The following is a 17,529-nucleotide window of genomic DNA, read 5'->3' on the forward strand; positions in this document are numbered from 1 at the left end:
AATTCACTTTGGCTTCTGATACTACGTAGATTCTCTAGCAGCTTGGGCCTGGCAAGTCGCTTCTAGAATTCCTGTGGCTTGCCCTAGTCTATAAAAATATGCTCGCTTTGAGAAATCATGTTCAAAATTTGTCAAAATATCATCACGTGGACTGGTAAATCCCAAGGTTCGAACTAACAGAGAAGAGGAACAGTCTATATGCAAAAAGTACAACAAAGAAACTCATCCCCACGTAATTATAACGATGTAAGAGTGTAAGGACTATCCCAACCACGCCGCAGAAATAACACCACTAGACCCATTCTGCCCAATCCTATTCACTATTACATCTCCAAATCTCTGGTCAGCCTGCTTAAACAGTTCCTTCCATTCATCCGCCTCGCGCTCCCTCGAATTAAACAGGGACATCATTATAGCATCCATAGACCTGCAACGCAATCAGCCTTTAAAATCAACAAAGCCGCCCTCAGGGTGAAGACATACCGCATCTGCATCTCCTGCAACAAACCCATTGTCCCCGGCTCCGGCAAAACATGATCCTGAACCACAATCCTCGCCCCTCGTTTCATCGCCGGAATTAAGTTTCTGATAATATCAATGCAATACTTATCGCCCCAATCATGGAGTACGTAGCGCAGCAGATAGATGTCTGCGTTTTTGACGGGTTGTTCTTCGAACATGTCATGAGGCGCAAACTCGATTCTGTCTTTGACTGCTGCATCTTTTTCATCCTGAGAGTCTTGAGTGAGAGATAGGAGGTGATCAGCAGCGCCGTCGATGACTTCCGGTAAATCCTGCACGATGAATTTCAGGTCTGGGTATTGCCGCGCAAGATGGAGGGAGACGTGGCCTTTTGAACCACCCACATCCACAACAAGATTACTACCATCTTTGGTGTTTGAAAGGTCAGACCATGGGAAATGAGTACTTAGCGCGTCCAAACTGGCCTTTGACGTCGTTCCCATCGCGAACGCGAAGCGGGTTGCGCGCTCTTTGTGTCTGCTCAGGTACTGGAATGTGTTTAGGGGGCCGGTGTTGTTGGCGATTGCGTAGCCTGAGATATTTGCTAAGGTGCTGCGCTGGGATATTGCCTCAATCGCCTATCCTTTGCGTCAGAATATCAACTTGAAACGAGTAGGGGAAGGTGAGTTGAGTACATGGTTATGAGCAGGCCAGCACTCATCAAACGTCAAACCCAGGAGATGACCAGCAACAGGATTTTCGGCTATGAGTCGTGAGGCAGCGGTATGCGCTACCAAGCCCTTTGTTGGCTCGGTAAAGACACGATGGTGAATGGCTGCATAGCGTATTATGCGTTTGAGGTCGTGTTCTAGCAGACCGCATTTGGTGGCTAGGTCGCTGAAAGAGATGGTGGAGTTCAAGGGGACGTGAGATGCGATCTTGAAGCGGTGTATAGCTACGAGGGGGGTGAAATTGGACTCGATTGACGGTCAGCATGGTTGAACAGACAGGTATGTGATAAGAGACAGACCTCAGGAAGAACAAGTTTCATAGGCCCCTCGAGCAATTGCCTCAGCTCAATGGTTGCTTCAATTACATCTGTCTTTGCTTTTCGAATATCTGGCGTCTCGTTCTGGATTGGTTCTGTGGGGCCATGTTGATCAAATGATGGTTCAGGAAGGCTGTTATTTTGCAGATTTTGGTCGATGAGAGAGGTTTGAGAGCTGATTAGTTGTGCCAGTTGAATGATTCTCGATTTCGACATTTTGTCTACATATGTGTTGAGCAGCTGCGTGGAGGTTGAGGATGAAGATGAATGAGGGGTCGCTCAAGGCAACCATCCTGACTAGTGATTTTATAGTCTTTATGGATGCTAACAATTTTAGCGCGTGTGCTTAGGGTGTCACGTAATTCAAGGGTATTCTATCTTTATTTGATGTTGAAATTATTAGTGATGGCAATATGTCCCCGTTGAATGTTGCGTAGGGGTTGAGGTATCTGCATTGAAAAATTCTGCTTGCTTCAATACTAGCTAAACAGGAAAGTTCTTTCCAAATTAGGGCACGAAAATTGAAAGTTTAGCAAGATCGAATTCTGACTGTTGATTCCAGTCTTGCCTTATAGTTGATGTGCAGCTTGCTTCTTTTGTCTATGCTGGAGTGAATAAGTTGACACGTATATTCTTGAAAAGCAATATCACCTGTGCTATGATAGTTTGAAATCTTCCCACTCATACTCATCTGATTTCTGGTCCTTTTAATCTACTGCAAACTTGGCGGGGTGAAAATATCAAATACCAACAACGGTATCATGTTAAATGGGCCTCCTGATTGCGTAAACAGCTACTTATTGGAATTGCATACCCGCGAATGTACACGAGTTTAACACTCGATCCTGGAGATTCGCGACAGTGACTACATACAAGAAAGTGAGATCAAGGAAGCAAACGGAGTGTTTGACATCAAGCCTGACCAACAGCATCATATTACGCCCACATCGCCTTGAACTTGTGATCAAACTCATTCTTGAGTTCGTTGAACGCCCTGTATACCGATAACAAGGAAGTTCTCCGAGACTGGTCAGTATCCTTTCTTGCCTTAAGTCCGTTCAGGCCGTGATCGGGATTTCTTTCCTTCGAATTGGCTTCTTTGACCATTTCGATCAACTCATCATCCCAACTATCTGCAACCTTGCCTTTGCCAGCACGACGAGGAACGGCGCCTTTAGCACTAACAATTGGTACTACTCTTTCTTGACGATCTGGCTGATTCGCTTCTGCTCCCATTTCGGCAACTTCCTCGTCGACGAACACTGCATCTGTCTCAGATTCTCTTGCGTCGCCGCGACCGCTGACATTGAGCATATCCATATCAACATCATTGCCGTGAGGGTTGAGAAAGTTCTCAAGAGTCGTGGTTATGGTTGCTAGAACCATGGAGAAATCATTGAGAAGAAACCAGATGTCACTGCGACGAATCCGATTTGCCTTTTCCAACTGCTTGATATTACCATGTTTGAAGAAGTCGAGTAGGTATGCATTCAGCGGATGACTTTCTGAAGCCACAGGTACGTACGGCACAACTGAAGCCTCGAGCCACACATCGCTGCGGATCGACTCGCAAAGGTCAGAGACGGTGTCCCAACTGTCATGTTGGCCGGAAAGTGCATAGAATGGAGACGTGATTTTTGGAGCAGCATGATGGTGCAATTGAGATAAGCCAAGCTCGATAGTCGATGCGTCGCCTCCGCACTTAACGCCGCTGAATGGAAGGGACCGATCATGGCCTTCGACATGCTGGTCAATAAATGTGGAAACATACCCAGTATAGATGTCAAGTACTTGAGTATTATGGGCATATAGTATTCTACGTGCATCTTTTGGTAACGGCGGAAGGATTACGACAGAAGATGCCCGTTTCTCCGCGCTGCGGTAAGACTCTATTACTGATTTGCGTAGTTGAACACGGCCAAAAAGATGACACATAACAAGCATCAGAGTACGTAGTATCTTTGGTTGTGTCCCTTGTTTCTTCCCAAAGTCTTTGCAAAGCTTGTCAAAGTACCCTGATATTAGCAGAGCATGAAAAGCAAAGCTTGAGCTTTCCGTGTAGTAAAGATGCGAAATACAGCCTGCAAAATTCAATGGAGCGCCAGTCTCATCGAGGAGATGGTTTCGTCTCAGGTATTCGATGGAGAAGCGGAGGTAGTGTAATACTGTTTGCTTCATCTCTGGTCCACCAAGACAAATACGGGGTTGTGACAATATCGAATTGATAGACCTGATTGCAGAGGTGCTGTGGCCTGATCCATGCAGAAGAATGAACAATCGAAGAACCAAACTGGTCGTAATAGGAAAATGTCCATTCAAGTCTGGAAGCCGAGAGCTGATGAGTCGTTGAATCTTGGCGGTGGGAATGTGTTGAAAAACAATATTTCCTAAAATATCAAATCCGCGACGACCTGCTCGGCCGGCTGCTTGTCGAAAGTTTAAGGCTGTCAGGAATACAGAGTCTCCCGAAAAGACGACCGTCTTGCATGGCATATTGATACCCAAAGCCAAGGTGCCGGTTGCAATGACAACACGTAGAAACCCCTTTCGAAACAGTATCTCGCAAATCTGGCGATACTTTCGATTCATACCTGCGTGGTGAACGCCAATTCCTCTCTCAAGTGCATCAATGAGCCATTCAGGCATCTCACGCCTTCTCAGCTGCTTGACATACACTGCAAATTCAGACGGTGGAAGCTTCTTGAAATCTGCTAGACTAAACATTTCTACCGGTTTTTCCGGGTCAAAGAGTGCCCACTGGCTTGTTTCAACGGATGCTGACTCCCTCATCTGATCTGCGCGGGATATTGGCTCATCATCGCCGCCTTTTTTCCCTTTAGCAACTTTTGCAGTCTTTGGGATCTTTTTGACATCTTGCTTCCGCCATTTGTTCCAATTGTCCATATCAGATTTCCACTTGGAACTTGTGGCTTTCCATTTTTTCTCTGCCTCCTGCAATTCTGTTAATAGTTGGTGGCATATATCTTCACACATACTTCGATCATAGTTGAAGAATAATGCCGGAAGGGCTCCTTGGGCATGAAGAGAGGAAATAAGTGGAAGAGTAGAGGACATCACGGTAGAGTTCTTTGATGCCGATGAACCTTTTGACTTTTCTGATCCTGCTGTATCTTTTGTCGCCGTTGCAGAGGTTGTTGTATTAGGCCAGCTAAGGCGATGCAAGAGTTCTTCAAAGGGTGATTTCCTGTCTTTCATCCATGCTCCAAGTAAATCTTTCAAATGCTTTTGCCACTCAATTATATGCTTCTTTTGGATGATGGTGCCAGCGAATCGGTGAAATGGGTTGAGAGAAGAATCAACTGGATAGCTCGACGTCTGGAAGTCGTTCATTGCCTGCCACAGGGTCAGACAATCTCGTGGTTCAAGGCTGAAGTCATCTGGTATACGTCTTGAACGATCAGTCAGACTGAGAACAGGATGCATGAGCTCCATCCACTCAGCATCATCAAGGCCGAGCTTACTCAATCCACGGGGCTTAGGGAATCCTTCGAATGTGAACGTGGTTGGAGCATGGTACACGTACTTCCTCAAATCAGAATATCGATGATGATGCTGTATCATTTTCAAGTCGTGCCCATTTGTCCCCTGAGCGCGTTGGAGCCAGCTGTTAAACTCGTCGGGGTTACCGACGGTTGCTGAAAGTGCAATTATTGGGCAGGGAGACAGAAGAAGCAACTGTTCCCATACAATGCCGTCGTCGGCTTGACCGATGCAATGTATTTCGTCAAAGATGATGCGTCTCAGTCGAGGCGTCCACGTTTTAGCATTGGATGGAGCCAACAGCATAATTTGTAGGATATGTGGAACTGTAATGAGAATTTGGCAAGTCATGGGGTGATTAATTCGATGATCCCTCGTATGAATGGCCCAAACCGATTTTGTAGTGGATTTCTCTGGATAAGACTTGGAGAACCGAGCCATCACTTCGGCCGCAATCTGGTTGACAAGCGCCTTGGTAGGTGCGACGTAAACAAGAACCCCATCATCGTCCTCTTTGAGAATCTGCTTCATAGCATAGAACCTATAATCAATCAATAGGAGTATACATTAATCCACACATAACGGAACTTACGAAATGAATGTTTTTCCTGCACTAGTCGGGGCAACGATAAAAGCACTCTTCTTTTGATCAATCTGGTTCAACACATCTCGCTGCCAACTATCAGGATTGAAATCGGGAGTCCTTGAGTCTGGCGCCGAATCGATACTACGATCCATGAAAGGACCACCATAAAGAAGCTGGAACTCCACTGGATCTGTTCCAGCCATGATTCTGGGCGCGCTAGATATTGCATTCGACAGCTTGAATGATAGAGACTGCTCGATCTGGGTTTCGAAGTGGACCCATGGCAACTCAAGACGCTGACAAACTTTGCCGACATATTTCCAGATGTCAGTACTAATTCCTTGCCTGACTTTCATCAGACGAGTCAAGACACTCCAGATATGTGTGGCAAGAAGTGTTCTTTGCCCACTATCGTTCTCATTACAGACTGCCTGGACCAATATGTCAAGAAGATAGGTGAGGATTTCGGGCTCCATAACGCGGCGATCGTCCTTGGATAATCTCGACAGGTAACTTTCAACTCTCAAAAATCGGACCAACGTATCTTCGATCTTCGAAAATTCTTGAAGGATAATCGTACATTGATTCCTCTTCTTCTGCTCTCTATCGACCACCGCCTTCTGGACAGCTGCAGCCGCTTGCTCTCTCACCGTTGGTCCTTTTGCAGGACCCCTCTGTTTGTTATTACCCTTCGAAGGTTGTTTTTCCTTCGCTATGGGGGGCTTTTTGTGTGAGATATTGAAGCGCTCAACAACAATGGTCTCAGTCTGAGACATACCGGCTGAACCCAGTAGACTCTCCGCATAGTGGCGCATCTCGGCCATATAGAGCTGATCCCCCTTTTGCTGCCACCATTTCCGGGGTGTCAGAACTGCCTTTTTCTGATCGAGTGGTTTTGAACTGTGCCAATGGTTTAGATCTATAAATTCCTTGGCAGCCGACACTTCATCATCCACAGATGGTTCAATTTCGAGATGAACAGGTTCGAGATGTTTATCAAAGACGGCATTCTGAAATGGAAGAACCTTTACAAACTTTGGAGACTCAAATTCAACCTGTAGATTTTGCTCCTTTGCTAGTTCGACGTCGCTTGTCTGATTAGTAGATGGTATGGCACCGGTGACATTGTTGACATCTGCGATGACAAGTTTCGTGCCGCAGAGGTGGTCGACAAGAGACGCAAGCTTGTTGAACGGCGTCAGTGTTGTCGATGATATAAAGCGATTGACGCCGACACTTTCTAGCGTTGCCTGAATTTGGAAGAATAACCTCCCATCAGCAAAGTCTGAGAGATCACAATGCAATGTGTGTCGTTTCATCACCTCTTTCCAAGATGGTGAGGTAAGTATATCCTTGGAAGTTTTCAGAAAGGCATCAAAGAATGCAGTATCGACAATTTCAGGAGCTGGAATCACTCGATCTTCGAGCTTGATATGTTGTAAGATGACGAGATGTAAGATAGCAGTAGTAAATTTGATTGTGTATATGAAGCTATTCGGGCGGGCCTTCCACATGACTGCTAGCGACACAACCAATAGGCATTGACTTTGCGTCAGACCTGGCTCTTCATGGATTGCCATATCAAGAATTTCATTTTTTATCATCACGCTAAGATCATTTGTATACGTGGATTTGGTGGCATCGGAAATCTCTGCTCGCAGGACGTCGTGTTCAGATATGGAGGCGTCTTTCGCTTCGGCCGCGCCCTGCATGACCATGGCCATAATCTGCTGACAGTCAGCACCTGTTTTCATCTCATCAACATTTTCATGCAAATCGAAAACATACTTTGGTATCCCGAAACTCAAGGTTGTTGATAAGAACAATGTTGCATCCATGCGTGATAAACCAATGAATCATGAGTCTCAGACCTATCACCGAGTTCGAAACACAAAGCTTCGTATTTTCAAGCTCGTTGTCGGCGGTATCATCATAATCGTCGTCGTCTTCCTGATATTCGTCGTCCGAACTATGGTCGTCGTCACCGCTTGTGTCGTTGATATTGTCTATCTCATCCATGGTGCCTTCGTGGCACATGAAAACATACGCTCCTGAACTCAGCAAATGCTCTTCAAAGGCCTCAGAATAGTAGGACTCAAATAGGTGAACATCGAAGCCATGTTTTTTTTCTTGAGAGACTGCATTGAGGTGTTGGATAATTGCCTCACGAGCAAGAAGGTATCGATCGTTATTGTCGTCATTATTCTTCGCAGGGATACAAAATTGTGCATTGCTGTCAAAGAACACAACTTCAAAAACACACTTGCGCTGCTTGAACTTCTGTAAGAGCTTTTCAACAATGTAGGTTGAGTGTAGTAATTGGAAACTCGGGGATAAATCTAGGTTTTTGTCAGAGAAACACTTTAGCAGAAGTGAGTCTCCATCAATTATGAACAGCTCGCTCCCCATAAAGTCGCCAACAAGGTCTACTGTACGAGACCAGAGTCTCTTGTACCTGTTGGCCGGTCAAAAAGAAAGGTTTCCAAATAAATGGATGTAAAGAGACAATGTAGCTTACCAGTTCAGCAATTTGGAAGGCTCGGTCAGAGACATGGTGTATTCTCCTAGGTCTTAGGGGGGATACCGCCGGATCAAGACCTTCGTCCAAGTCGCGCTATCGACAGAATTTTCCGCTGGCTTTACAATACCTTGGAGAGATGTAAGAAAGAAATGGAGATGATGAATAATGAGAAAAAAGTTGCGTTGGGTAAAGAGAAGGAAAGGAAAGGTCAACAAGGCTGACATGAGGGGCTGACGGGCGTTTACATGAAGACGGAGATTTCCGTCCAACAGGCATACGGCGTGCATATATCGCGCAAACAAACAGTATTTAATAGACAAAGAGGCGTCTACTCTAAAAGCTTCTACTTCTAGGCCAAAACATTATCCAGGAAACACAGTATAGCTGCTTGTCATTAAACAGCAAGATAGAAGAGACGATGCTGATTTAGCTAATTGAAGTTTTGCTACTGCTAGGAGGGAGGAATCTTTTCGTGAGATGTGGCGGGCGGKATCAAGGCAGGTGACCAGCTCAATAAAGTGAATAATCTAACTGGAATACATATCAATTCAAAGTTGAAAACCTAATAGGAGTACTGTAAAGTGCAGAACAAAGTTTCCGGTATGTGGAAGCTTTCTATCATAAATCATACAGGTCACCAATTCTCGGCAAGGATAGTATGGTACGACGTGCAATTGCACTTAGACTCAATACTAAGATCAGGGTCAATAAGAAACTTGTCCAATGCGATGTCCAATATTCCATCTCAAATTCGAACAGTTTCCCCAGAGACTGTCTAGGTCGCTGCAGACGTTACGGAAGACGGTAATCCTAGCTGGGATACACAATAGACTCTCTTTTTATTTAAAGCACTCTCTCCTCTCGACCAATCTTACCATTTCTGGATTTGATTCCCTGGTTCAAGACGGGTAATGAGAAAAGAGCGAGACAGCTGGAATAACATGTGCCGTTCATGAATGTCATCCAAAGGGTTCCATCCAATCGGCATGAGTCGCAGATGGCGAAGACTGTGAGAATTGTCCTTGTTCTTTTGATTCTATTAGTCTATCATTTTTCAGATCCGAATCGCTAGATTTTCATCCGTGGTAGCATTTACAAAAGCGTCCTGGAGTGTTGATAAAGTAAAATAAGCTGGCATTCGAGCCATTTAGCCCCGACGACCTGCTCATCCCCAAATCTCCAGACCCATAATGAAGATCGAGAATGATAGCCTGGAGACAAGGGAACAGCCTCAGGGTCTGATAAACTAGCGTTTCTTGCCTTGACCTCTATATCGCTGAATCGTAAGACGAACTTCCCAGGGTCAAAAAAGCATGGTTGATTAGACTTAAAGACTTGAATACTCAACCAACGGGTAAGAATAAAATTTTGATTGATTTCCATTGTTCTCTCAATGCAGAAAAAGAGTTGGTTCCATGATCAGGGTTTCCAGTGTTTGCCCGTGACTTGACAACGCCGGAGATGTCCTTTTACGATGTCCACGATTACCAAACATTTTCGATGACTTCAGACCTGACGATAAGATGAAAATTGCACAATAATTCAAATTATGTTCCTGGGGTACTGTATTAAGGAACATGTTAATAATAAAATTCATAACGTGTAACTTAGTTAGTAGGTCGGAAACATTAGTAAAAGACTCCCATCAAACGCCGCTAGTCTAATAAATGCGCTTAGCACCAGAATCACCGTATTTGGTGGTTCGTAGTAATGATTGTCCAGATATTTCTATTACACTATTCATAATGACTTCTGATGTTCGATCATAACACACGTGATTTGAGTAGCCCTTATCGCCTGATGTCCATATTGGACCGGGCTGGGCCATACTTTGCCGTATATCACCGAGCTCCAAAGATCTTCAGGCTAGGTGTACCGTACTTCACCGGATTCTAAACCACTGATCCATAATTCTTATCACTCCGGACAGTTGACCGAATGTTGATCTCTTCCTATAGTAGAGGTAGATCGAGAAATAGGGTTTGCTGTGTCTTCAGACAGCTACTTCATAGCGACCATGATGGTTCCATCGTTGATGGGGCTATAGGACTATTTCTTTCTATAAGTTGTCAGTGTCATTCTAAGATTGCATGCATCCATTTCAAGCCATAGACTTCACTCGCAAGCAACATGTTGCCCAACTTCAATTGGCTATTAGGTCTCGGGCTGCTAGGAGCAGCCAGCAGTGCGCATAGCATCCAACTGTCAAAGCATGCACAAGATCTCTTTGATGAGTCTATGTTCTTCCAAGATATGATCTATGACCCCAACGCTCACTATCTACGATTCTTCTACTATCCCTTGGCTGCTGGAGTTCATGAGACTCGCTCAACCGTATGGCGCACGATTGGGTTACTCCAACGTAATCATGGCGATGATGCTGCAGAGGCGGCAAAAATACTCGAACTTGTCATTGCCGATCAAGAAAAGGATACTTCAAAGCAGTGGTACGGAGATTATACGGTATACCCCGAGCAGCCGACTGTGGGAGAACCTGCCTACGACCCTGTGGTATGCCAGCCTTCCTTTCTACGTGAAGAAAAAACTCATGGGCATTATAGATTTATAACTCCTGGGATCCGAACTGGCGAAGCTTCATCAGCACAACGCTTATCATCGTCTACGAAGAATACAGAGACTTGCTTCCTTCTCATGTCCAAGACTTGATCCTTGAGAGTATTTACAACAGCACCGTTGGCGATACTTATCGTGTCGGTGGTGTTGATGATGACAACCTGTATCCCGCTTATAGCAACCCTTGGCTCATGCGAACTGTCGCTAGTTCCTGGACCGGATTGAAGATGAATGACTCCAACATGACTTACTGGGGAGATAAATGGGCCGAAGAATTCTTGGATCTTTATAATGTCAACAACACCATCTCTGAGTACAACAGTCCAACCTACGTTGGCGTCTCGCTTTGTGCATTGACAATTGCAGCAAAGTATATGACCAATATAACAAACGTCCCAGTGATTGCTCAGCATAGCGAACAAATCATTCGAGATATTTGGGAAGTCGAGTCCTTACTCTGGAACCCCATGATGAGAAATTTCGCAGGCCCATGGGATCGGACCTATGGCTATGATATGAACAATTATGTGGCTATAATGTCGTTATGGATCTGGTCCTTTATCGGCAAGGACAATGTTTACCACAACCCGAACCCTATCGGAACCATGACGCACGCTGATGATCTTGAGATTGGACCGCTTCTGGCGGTACTTGCGGATTTTCAGAAAAAGCTAATTCCAAAATCTGTACTAAAACGTTTCCGGACTTCCCACTTTGTAGGTGAGCATACATACCATGGCCAGACCTATGCACCCCCTGTAGACTACGAGCCGCGCAATGTCACTACCTGGGTATCCGCGAACCTCACTATCGGCACTGAATCGTTCAATCAAAGTGCACTTGGAGGTTCGCGGGAGGATACAACGGCCTTCAATCCAGCTGTCGTTCAATGGCTTCGGTCAGATGGCTCGGTGGGATATTTCACCTGGTACTCGACCGAGAAGGCTATGCAAGCAGATGTTTCCCCATATGCCCTCAACCTGACCTACCCTCAAGGCAATGAGACGAGCGTTTTTACTTTTGCTCTGTCATCGAACCCGTTGGGCGCCAAACGTGACATTTATACGTTGGATGCTATCGATGGACTAAAAATTGAAGTCGGTGGAACCGTCAACCCAGAGCCTGTGGTCTCGTTTTGTGGAATATTGGGAGGAACATGTCCAATTGTGCAGTAAGTGTAAATTTCATCTATACAAAAATCAAATAGGGCTTTCTAACACTAGTTGCTTTTAGTGATTTTGAATTCTGGAATTTAACATTCGTCATGCCGGCGAATAGTTCGGAGGTTCCTAGTATTCAATTCAACTTCTCGTTGGAATAAGCAGATGGTTTTTTTTTGGAATAGGAGCACATTATACAGGTCATGGATACTAGACATACATCCTTTGAACTATGCTGAAACTATAAATCGCCGTTATGATCGGAGACAATGATTACTGGAGTTAAATTTATGGTGTACTTTGTTTAATAAGGTCAACACTCGGAGTCCAGCTCAAGTGTACACACACATCTAGACAAGGAAGGGAAGTTGAATCAATATCAGAAGATCAGAAAGTGCAAGCATGCTCGGCACTGACCCAACCCGTTAGACGATTGGCAACATCAGACGCATAACAAGGCGTCGCACCACCCTCTTGCAAATTCCCAGACGCCGCCACCGAACCCGAATTATAAGCCCTAGCAGCCTTATAATAACCCTGAGCCACATCACCACCCCCTCCAACAAGCGGAATATGCTTATCCAACAATGTAGCCAACCCATCCCCTCCCTCAGTACCCGCAGTCCCGTCTTGCACCATCTGCAAAATACTTTCTTTCGGACAAGGGTTGACTCCATAACAAGTCCCGGTACCACCATGATCTTGCATTAAGCCTGGATTGTTCACACCCCAGTTTGTGGTGGGGACGCGAAGACAGCCTTTTGACTCTTGCATTATAATGGCAAGAATGAAGCGGTGGTCGACGAATGTTTGGCCGGCGACTTGTTGGATAGCTTCGTGGAGATTTGCGATTTCTTCATCTGTGGGGTTTGGTTGGTTGAATTGGGCGCAGGAGCTTGCGATTGAGGGTTTGTTAGTTTCCCACATATTTTGAAATGATACCCTATTCAATTATTAGTGTGAGTCACACCCTTCTTCGGGGGTAAATTGATCATCTTCGATGTTTGATAGGTCTTACCATTGAGATGAAGATGGCCATCCGGCAGCCACTGAACCATCACCGGCATATTGAGTGTACTGATCTACACCGTTGACGATGCCGTCATTATCGTCGACAGTTACTACTGCGGCAGCAGAAGAGACAATCGACCCAAGGGTTCTTTTGCCGTATTTGGTCTTGTGTCTATGTTCGCCCAGGTGCCGCCCGGAGAGAGGGGATGCAGATGTCAATGCAAGCAGAGAGCAGAACAGAGCCGTTGAGAAATGCATTTTGAAATAGCGAAAATTAAAGAGTGACTCCCAAAGCATACAATGTGTATATGTAAAGAATGTGGTGGTTTAGAATTAAAATAGTGTTAGGAGATAGATGCATCCTGAATCAAAGGTGGCTGAAGAAATAAAGGCCTCTGTTGGGCACGAGATCGACGCCGTGCAGAATGAACGTGGTCACCATGGAAGTTATATCTGCAATTTTTCAAGGGCGATCGTTATCAGGGCTTGGTAAATCCTAGATTCACCCCTTGGTGTGTCTTGGATAGCGGCGGCTGCCTTGCTGATAGTGGACCACTACCTTCGTCCATTAGGGCTAATCCCGAAACCCCTCCCGATTGGAGAGTTGGCCTTTGAAATGCTGCTACTGGGACTTACCAGTTGATAAATTGATTTAAACGACTATACAATTGCCGCTAGATTATGACCCCAAGATCGATTCTTGATGAGCTAGATTGAGCAATGTGACCTTGGTTACACGGGATATGAATTTAAGGAGCTTTCAGGGGGCTCCTACCTAGCCTTAAAGCAGGCCTAGGCCCAACAAAGACTTACAAATTTCACTCTGGAATTCATTTTCATGAATTAATTGCAATAACATGACTCATTTAACATCCAGCTGTTACTATCTATCGTAGATGAGGTTTGAATCGTAAGCAAATCCTGTCATCAAGCAATAACACACTAGCCTAGTTTGGTCTTTGGTCTTCATCCCTTAGATCCAGACTCATACAATCATGACGGCAGATACATTGTGCAGTACTACATCCTCAAAAGCATACTTTGTGGCTTCAATGAGCGGTACCTGGAATGCGGGATGATCCTAGACCTCAACAACCACAACAGGCAAAACCTCCTCGCGCCGAGAACTCCAAACATACCAGAGCGAGATTGTTGTGGCATGTCAAATGGTCCTACCCAAAATGGACGGCCGGTTCTCGCCCTTTCATTGCTTTGACGCGACCAAAATTGAGTTTTCACTAGTTTCTCTCTTTCTTTCATGATTCTATGTTTGGTATTGATGTTTCTTTCGTTACTACGTTGATTGTGATTTGATTGTTCTGAGATAGTTTGGGACGGCGTCTCATCATCGAACGATGCATACAGAGCTTGTGTGGATGGCATTTGCCTTCACAGCAGCAGCGGGAATTCTCCCATTGCTGCCAGAGCCGACGGACCTGTTCGCGCCTGATAATGGTTTGCTTGATTTGCCTCCAAGACCGTAAGTGTGCCGTCTTTAGTCTTCAGTTTAGTAGCTAACAGCAAAACGAAAATTAGCGTGTCAGCACTTGGGGCAGCCTTATTGCCTTTTTTCTTTACACAATCGAMCCCGCCAGCAGCGCCGTATACAGAAGCCGCACCTGCTCCTGCGCCTCCGCCAGCTACATCCAGTAGCAGCAGTAGTAGCACTGCACCGGCATGGGTAGCATCGACTAGTCCTACGGGATCAATCAGTCAAGGAACAGCGGCTAGTAGTACCCTTGCTGCCAGTACAAGCGCGGCTGTCGGCTCGTCTACCGGTACATCTAGCAGTAGCAGTGCTTCGGAAGTGAATTACTGCCTTGGATCTCAATCAAATCAGCAACCAACGCGGTATTGGCTGCAGGCACAGGACCATACTGGCGAGGCACGCGGATACGCGCCTTATGTACAGGGTAACCCTCAATACCCAGTATACCGCGACGTTATAGAATATGGAGCCAAAAACGACGGCAGCGGAAACCAAACAGACGTGCTCCAGAATGCAATCAACACTGACGGTATTGGGGGCTCTCGAGAAGGCAAAGGCAGCACGAATATGCCTGCCGAAGTATTCTTGCCAGGTGGTGTATACACCCTTGGTAGTACTCTTACTCTCCGTCTGGGGACAATCATCGTCGGAGATCCATTGAACCGGCCAATAATCAAGGCGAGTCCTGATTTTGTCGGAACGAGTCTTGTGAATGGACAAGATCCGGCTAGTGGACATCCTGAGACTGTCTTTATGGTTGCCATGCGCAATGTTATTCTCGATACAACGGCAATTGATGGATCCTATACGTTTACTGCTTTGCAATGGGGCATTGCGCAAGGCTGCTCGTTGAGTAATGTTGATATCAACATGCCGCAGGGGTCGAGTGGACATATTGGTATTCACTTGAACGGTGGATCGACTATTGCGGTTACCGATGTAGTAAGTTACCCCCTTTGCCTTCCATGAATTTGTCAGCTCTGACATCTTTAGACTATCAATGGCGGTGGTATCGGTATCCAAGATTCCAACCAGCAAGTCAACTTCAAAAACATCCAGTTCAATGGATGCCGGACTGGCTTCGCAGCTACAGGAGGTTTCACGGTTGTCCTCCAAGCAGCCAGCTTTCTGAATTGCGGGTTGGGCATCGACATGACCAAAAATTCTCTCGGGTCGATGGTAGTTCTAGACTCCACGTCAACCAATACCGGGACACTTATCAAATTCCACGATTCGTCCAACGACCCTGACAAACGCAATAGTCAGATCGTTATCGATAATTACAGTAGTGAAGGACAGTACCCTCTCGCCGTCACGTCGGATGGCAGAACGGTGCTCAATGCTCAAAGCCATGTCGATACTTGGATCTATGGGAATGATATCCCAGGCTCCTTTGTAGCCGGTCAGACGACGCACACATCGCGACCAAGCGCGCTCTTGGATAGCAGTGGTCGTTACTTTATCCGCAAACAGCCAGATTACGCCAATTATCCCGCTGAACGAATTGTGAATGTGAAGAAAGTGGCAGGCGTGATTGTTAGAGGAGACGGCGTGACAGACGACGCGGCGAGTCTAAATACTATTCTGCGCGAAAATGCGGCTAAATGCCGAGTTACCTATTTCCCGTATGGGGTCTACCTTCTCCGTGACACGCTTTTTATTCCCCCCGGAAGCAGGATTATTGGCGAAGGATGGGCAGTTCTGTCCGGAGCAGGCGGCGCATTCACAGATCCCTACAACCCACGCGCAGTCGTCAAAATCGGCTGGCCAGGCGACGTCGGCATCGCCGAAATTCAAAACATGCGCTTTACTGTCGCCGAGGTTCTTCCTGGCGCCAAAATACTTGAAATCAATATGGCCGGTTCCAGCCCAGGAGACGTCGGGTTATGGAATACATTGACAACTGTAGGCGGAACAGCAGATACCACCGTCTCAACAAGCTGCATCAATCAAGATTCCCGCTACTGCATGGCTGCATACATGCATGTTCATCTCTCAGAGACATCATCTGCTTACATCGAGAACCACTGGGGCTGGACAGCAGACCACAACTTGGACGGCGGACCATCCGCAATCGTCATTTCCGGTGGCCGCGGCATACTCGTCGAATCCACAAAGGCAACCTGGCTCGTGGGCACAAGCTTCGAGCACAACTGGCTATATCAATACAACCTACACAACGCTCAAAATCTGTTTGCGGGGATGATGCAAACCGAGACACCATATATGCAGGGTCAAGGCGCAATTGAGACTGTGCCTGCGCCATGGATTTTATCGAATCAGTACCATGACCCGGACTATAGCTGGTGCACCGCGAGTGATCAACACTGCCGCTCCGCTTTGGCTACCAATATCGATGGTGGCTCGAATCTCATGTTATATGGTTCGGCGGCATGGACGTTCTTTGAAGGGCCATGGAATGGATTATATAATACGCCATGCGCCAGTGGAGTGTGTCAGAGTAACATGATGCGTGTGGCCAACAGTCCGCAAAATCTGGCTTGGTATTCGATCAGTACGAAATCAAGCGATGTTATGATTCTGGATGGGCTGAGTAATCCGAGAGAGTTCAACAATCCTGGTGGATGGTCCGGAGTCATTCAGGCATATCGACAATTTGGTTGATCAATTTTCAACCGTGGTATAGATGTTTCAATTCTTTTCACCCACTTTTTCTTTTCGATCTTATTCTCTTCCTTTTCATGTTTGTTAGGAGAAGCTTTTCAGGCCTTCTTAGGGTACAGTCTGTTTTTTGTATGGGTGTACATATCACTACTACCTATTATCTACTTAATCAGATTACAAAATATACTTATTTTCTGAATTATATCAACAGGTACAATTACTTAGGCATAAGGCATTTATAGGATCAGAGACAATTCTTGCGCACCCAAGATTACGATATCTTCACGCAAAATATATAAAACTCAATATGATGCCCTACAGACACGCTATTCGCCTGAAAGAACAACCTCAACGGATAATACTCTACGGCTTCTCAAGCAAACGCGAAAAAAGCCGTCTGTCCAACTACATCGTATGGTCGTACGGGTAAGCGAGCATCGTCGTGGTCGTTCAATATGACATAAGGTGACAACAATAGACTGGAAGGTTCCAAGGAGTGCACTCAAACCGACGATTGGCAGTGGATACTTGATCCATATTCTAGGAACCATG

General features: G+C 45.9%; 5 protein-coding genes across 5 annotated transcripts; 2 read left to right on the forward strand and 3 right to left on the reverse strand.

Annotated features, from left to right (window-relative positions):
• Nucleotides 1-261: 261 nt before the first annotated feature.
• BHQ10_008510 (uncharacterized protein) lies at nt 262-1,726 on the reverse strand (the record flags this gene model as incomplete). Its single annotated transcript, XM_040881324.1, has 4 exons — nt 262-427; nt 484-1,100; nt 1,158-1,439; nt 1,493-1,726. 4 exons carry the CDS (start codon nt 1,724-1,726, stop codon nt 262-264), a joined length of 1,299 nt encoding a protein of 432 aa, XP_040737012.1.
• Nucleotides 1,727-2,446: 720 nt separating this feature from the next.
• On the reverse strand, nt 2,447-8,150 carry BHQ10_008511 (uncharacterized protein; the record flags this gene model as incomplete). Its single annotated transcript, XM_040881325.1, has 4 exons — nt 2,447-5,552; nt 5,604-7,324; nt 7,386-8,052; nt 8,116-8,150. 4 exons carry the CDS (start codon nt 8,148-8,150, stop codon nt 2,447-2,449), a joined length of 5,529 nt encoding a protein of 1,842 aa, XP_040737013.1.
• Nucleotides 8,151-10,248: 2,098 nt separating this feature from the next.
• Nucleotides 10,249-11,867, forward strand: BHQ10_008512 (uncharacterized protein; the record flags this gene model as incomplete). Its single annotated transcript, XM_040881326.1, has 2 exons — nt 10,249-10,629; nt 10,680-11,867. The coding sequence occupies 2 exons, from the start codon at nt 10,249-10,251 to the stop codon at nt 11,865-11,867; spliced, it is 1,569 nt and encodes a 522-aa protein (XP_040737014.1).
• Nucleotides 11,868-12,239: 372 nt separating this feature from the next.
• Nucleotides 12,240-13,121, reverse strand: BHQ10_008513 (uncharacterized protein; the record flags this gene model as incomplete). Its single annotated transcript, XM_040881327.1, has 2 exons — nt 12,240-12,795; nt 12,871-13,121. The coding sequence occupies 2 exons, from the start codon at nt 13,119-13,121 to the stop codon at nt 12,240-12,242; spliced, it is 807 nt and encodes a 268-aa protein (XP_040737015.1).
• A 1,118-nt stretch (nt 13,122-14,239) lies between these two features.
• On the forward strand, nt 14,240-16,977 carry BHQ10_008514 (uncharacterized protein; the record flags this gene model as incomplete). Its single annotated transcript, XM_040881328.1, has 3 exons — nt 14,240-14,343; nt 14,400-15,294; nt 15,346-16,977. The coding sequence occupies 3 exons, from the start codon at nt 14,240-14,242 to the stop codon at nt 16,975-16,977; spliced, it is 2,631 nt and encodes an 876-aa protein (XP_040737016.1).
• Nucleotides 16,978-17,529: the final 552 nt, after the last annotated feature.

This window comes from Talaromyces amestolkiae, assembly GCF_001896365.1.
Source record: "Talaromyces amestolkiae strain CIB chromosome Unknown scaffold19.1, whole genome shotgun sequence".
In the NCBI taxonomy this organism is placed as follows: Eukaryota; Fungi; Ascomycota; class Eurotiomycetes; order Eurotiales; family Trichocomaceae; genus Talaromyces; species Talaromyces amestolkiae.